Genomic DNA, 4,620 nt, shown 5'->3' with positions numbered 1-4,620 from the left:
GTGAGTCATAGCCCGGTCTTTGTGAAACAGATTTGATCACAAACAGTAATGAACCTAGTTTGTCTTTACTATAAGATGGCTTTTAGCCTAAGATGGAGGCAGGCTGGTTTATCAGGATTTGCTCTGGGAAGTGGAGTTATACCATTGGGGCATTCAAATCCACTGGGAGAAACCGAAGACAGGCTCAATTCAAACTTAAAATGAATTTATTCTTACCGCTAGCAGAAGGATGGCATGCCATATGTAAGGTGGATTAAGGTGGGGTTTTTAATTGGGGTTTAATTGGGCATCAGAAAGGTGTATATGGAATCCACAGCTGGGAAGGAAAATTGTTTTACTTCCCTCATCCCTTCCCCACAATGATAGTGAGCTTTACAGCAGCAAAGGCAGCTGTTAATACCTCCCAGCCCGTTATCCTATTCTTTTCTCACCTGCAGGCCACTAGGATTGCCCAGGTATTCCAGAGCAAAAGGTCAACAGCCCTTAAGTTAGGATGCCTGGCTCCTTATTAACTTTCTCTGTCATCACAGAGAACCTATTCAGGCAGGTCTGAACTCTAATGCAGGATAAAGCAGTTCATTTCTGGGCATGCAAAACTACACTGCCATCAGGTTAGGGCTGTCGGTCAAGTCTCTACACTGAAGCGGTCCTAGAGCTAAAAGTCTTGCAATGTGGATGGAAGAAGCTTGCTCACCCCAGCGGAGGTGCAGAGTGTGGAGACTCAGTGTGCCGAAGCCAACTCAGCGCCTGCGCATCTCGCCCCCAGGTGGCGCCGTCGTGCGCCGAGCCACCGATGGGAAGCGCAGGCGCTCGCTCGCGCTAAGCTCGAGTAGAGGGCTGTAGGGGGCGCAGTCGAGAGAGAGGCGGGTGCTGGGGTTCGTCGGACGCACAGGCCGGGAGCTACTGGCTTTCGGTTTCTCCTCCGGCCGATCGAGGCTTGCGGTCGCCGCGCCATGAGGCTGCGCGTGCGGCTTCAGAAGCGGACCCAGCCGCTCGAGGTGCCGGAGACAGAGCCGACGCTCGGGCAGCTGCGCACGCATCTCAGCCAGGTCCTGCTGCCTACGTGGGGGCTCAGGTGAGCGGCGCCGCAGTCGCGGGGCCCCGGGAGGCGCGCGTCGGGCGGTCACGTGAGGCTCGGGCCTCCTCGCCGTGGCTGCGGGCGGCAGCTGTGACTGTGACGCTCGGCAGCCGGGGGCTCGCCGCCGGGGAGACCATGGCCCAGCCTCCCCGCGGTGCGGCTGTCCTCCCCGGTGAGTAGGCACTTCCGGGTTTGCGGTCGCCGCCGCCGGGAACCTCGGCTTCGTTCTGCTTCTCAGTTGAAATCCACTGTAGTTTGGGTTTACCTCAGCGGCTGGGAGATTTCAGTGGTTAAGTTGGGATAGCATCGCGCCTGCAGTGACAAACTTGGCATCCGAGGCCGCAGTCGTTTGTGCCACTGCTTACCGCTACAGCTGAGCGTGCTTGTGCCAGACTCTGGACCTAACTCTGACTTTCTCATTGCAGCGCTTTAGGAAGTACGCATGCTTCAGGTCAGTGGGCATTTTCTGGGGAGAGGTTGCTTTTCCTCTAGAGACTTGACCCCAGAGAGCGAGCTTGCAGTGTGGTGGCATTACTAATTTATGGGGTTGCAGGTGAAGCTTCCGTGTTTCTGTAGAAGATATTTTTAGGTCGTAGGGAGACAGCTTTTGGACCCACCCACCTAAAGTGCTGAGCTAGAAATTTGAACTTGTGAAGGAAATTTTTTTTTTTTTTAAAGATGGGGCCTGGAGGCTATTGAGGTGAAAATTCAAAAGAAAAACTCTTCCCGTTAATTGGCATTTTAAGTAAGCCTTTTCCACTTTATTTGTAGGGAATTAAGCAAAGTGAGGCCCTGTACGGATTTCTCTCACTCCCCTTCCTCCCAGGTTAAGACATTCATTGTTTTAAGTGAGCCTGAGGCCACACCTTTATTCTGCCACTTAGGAGGCAGAGACTGGTGGATCTCTTTGAGTTTAAGGCCAGCCTGGTCTACAAAGCAAGTTCCAGACTAGCCAGGTTACATAGTGAGACCCTGTCTAATAAATAAAATAATAATGTTAGTCAAAACATTTAAAACAAAACAAAAAAAAAAGAACCTTTTTTCCACATTAAAATAATTAACATTGCCGTATTTCCACATAATGGTGACCTACCCACTTGTTACTTCTTGGTGTAAAACTGAGTGTTTTATACATTGATAACAATTATCCTTCCACATAATTTGAGTTTTATTTTTAATGTATTTACATTAATGTAATTTGCATTACTTTTCAGTTAAGCAAGGCAGTCTCGAAAGATGTGAAACTCAAGAGCCCCAGTTAGTTTTTCTTTCAGGCTTGTTTTCACAGTTGAGAACAGTTAGTTGGATGGAATTTAAGCCTCAGCTTTTGAAAGTAAATTCATTCGTGTGGAATTTTGTTCATTAGCGGAACAAAAGTTCCCTTTAAAATGTGTCCACATGGCACATTTGTTCTTAAAGAGTATTTTCTAAGTAAGCAGATCAAAGATTTTATAAAATACTCTCTTTTAGTAGTTCAGAGTTCCTAGAGTTGCATTTTTTTGTGTGAAATGTACCCCCCATTCCCATACTTTCAGAAAATAGAACCTGGGAAAACACCTGAGAAAAGTGAGAGGGAAAACTGGCATTTCTGTTAAGCAGACCTTTCTTATCTTTCTTCAGAATGAATTGTTTGTTGGGGGAGTTTTCTGCCAAAATTGACATGGTGTTTTCATGAGCAACTGGCAGATTTTCAACTTCTTGTTTATCAGAACATTTTGCAGGCAGCAGCAGAGCAGCTTATTTTCTAAGGAGTGAGAATAGTTCCCTTAATTGATAAGAAAAAGTGGTGCATATAAGAAAAATGCATCGGGCTGGGGAGATGGCTGATGCACTTGGGGCACAAGCCTGAAACACCGAGTTTGAAGTCTCAGCAACCCATGTAAAGCTGGAAGTAAAGCTGAGGCTTAAACTAATATGTTAAGTTTAGGAAGTACCTCAACTTCAAAGATGTCAAAATACTGAAAAGTGAATGCTTTAGAATTGATGAAAATGTAGGAAATATATGAAAATGTAGATAAGTGCTATATCTCCCCGGCTTCTAAAATTTTAGCCATTAGAAATCTATGACCCAGGCAATTGATGAGAAGAATAACTAATTTAGTCCTCTGCTTCTTTAAAAAAAAAAACAAAAACAAAAAACAAAAAACAAAAAAAAACATTACTTAGTGCTTTTGGATACATAGCATACACTACATTTGGAATAGTGGAGTAGGTAGCTCTTACCATGCTCATTCATCTTTCTTGGCAGTTCTGATACCCGATTTGCAATTACATTGAACAACAAGGATGCCCTCACTGGAGATGAAGAGACCTTGGCTTCATATGGGATTGTTTCTGGGGACTTGATATGTTTGGTTCTTGAAGATGACATGCCGGCACCTAACTTACCTTCATCTACAGATTCAGAGTATTCCTCACTCCAGAATAATGACCAACCTTCCTTGGCTGCCAGCTCAAGTCAGGCTAACATCCCAGCTGAACAACGGAGTGATTCATCTGAAGGACAGGCCACACAGCTCGATGAGTGGACTGATCACAGTATGGTGGGTATTAAAGATGAAGAGATGAAATAGAGTAATTGAGTAATATATTGACATTTCAGAGGAATTCTGCACCAGTCAGGATGATTAGCATCAGTAAATTGTAAACTATCCCCATTATGAACATTGTTTTATTTTGTTGTTTTGAGACAGGGTTTCTCTGTGTAGCCGTGGCTGTCCTGGAACTCTGTAGACCACGGTGGCCTCAGACTCAAAGATCTACCAGTCTCTGCCTGCCAAGTGCTGGGATTAAAGATGTGCACCACCACTGCCCAGCTTGAACATTATTTATTTATTTTAAAAGATTTATTTAATATATAGCCTTCTGCCTGCATGTGTACCTGTACGCCAGAAGAGGGCACTAGATCTCATAGATGGTTATGAGCGATTGTGTGGTTGTTGGGAGTTGAACTCAGGGGCCCTTGAAAGAATAGCCACTTAATTGTTGAGCCATCTCTCCAGCCTGAATATTTATGTTTTAACTACTAAATCTCTGGACTAACGTTATGCTGGTATTCTAACATGTATGGTTTTACAATCTTGTTCAAATGTTCCGATAGATCATGGTGTCTGCTGTTTGTGAATTTATGCACCACATGCCAAATGCATAACCTGCTGACCTTGTGACCAGTGATGCAGTGGCCTGGTGCCTTTGCTGATCATCCTTTTCGTGTTTGTACTTCTGCCTCTATTCTAAGATCCTCCTTGCTGATTTAAAACACTTATTGACATTTATTACTTTGTAATTTCCTTATTATTATTAAGATTTATTTATATAGATGAGTGTTCTGTCTTCCTGTATGTCTGCATGTTAGAAGAGGACATCATATCCCATTATAGATGGTTGTGAGCCACCATGTGGTTGTTGGGAATTGAACACAGAACCTCTTAGCCATTGAGCCATCTCTCCACCCCCGTATTTGTATTTGTTTTATACTGTGTAACGAAACAATCCTTTCTTTTCTTTTCTTTTCTTTTCTTTTCTTTTCTTTTCTTTTCTTT

The 4,620-nt window shown here is 44.4% G+C and overlaps 1 protein-coding gene across 4 annotated transcripts in view; it reads left to right on the top strand.

Moving 5' to 3' along the window:
- The first annotated feature begins 833 nt into the window (after positions 1 to 833).
- Fbxo7 (F-box protein 7) overlaps positions 834 to 4,620 on the top strand; it is a 23,088-nt gene continuing 19,301 nt past the window's right edge. Inside the window, exons 1-2 of one of the 4 annotated variants that reach the window (XM_055627908.1) lie at positions 834 to 1,075; positions 3,327 to 3,621. In XM_055627908.1, coding sequence (XP_055483883.1) covers positions 954 to 1,075; positions 3,327 to 3,621 — 417 coding nt within the window. In that variant the 5' untranslated portion in view covers positions 834 to 953. Of the gene's footprint in view, positions 1,076 to 1,142; positions 1,251 to 1,363; positions 1,530 to 3,326; positions 3,622 to 4,620 lie in introns of those variants that run through there. The other 3 variants (XM_055627909.1, XM_055627910.1, XM_055627911.1) reach the window with 3 other exon arrangements.

This window comes from Psammomys obesus, unplaced genomic scaffold (assembly GCF_907164565.1).
Source record: "Psammomys obesus unplaced genomic scaffold, mPsaObe1.curated_primary_1811, whole genome shotgun sequence".
Taxonomy (NCBI): Eukaryota; Metazoa; Chordata; class Mammalia; order Rodentia; family Muridae; genus Psammomys; species Psammomys obesus.
Note: the sequence above shows the minus strand (reverse complement) of the source record. Positions and strands in the feature narration are given on the sequence as shown.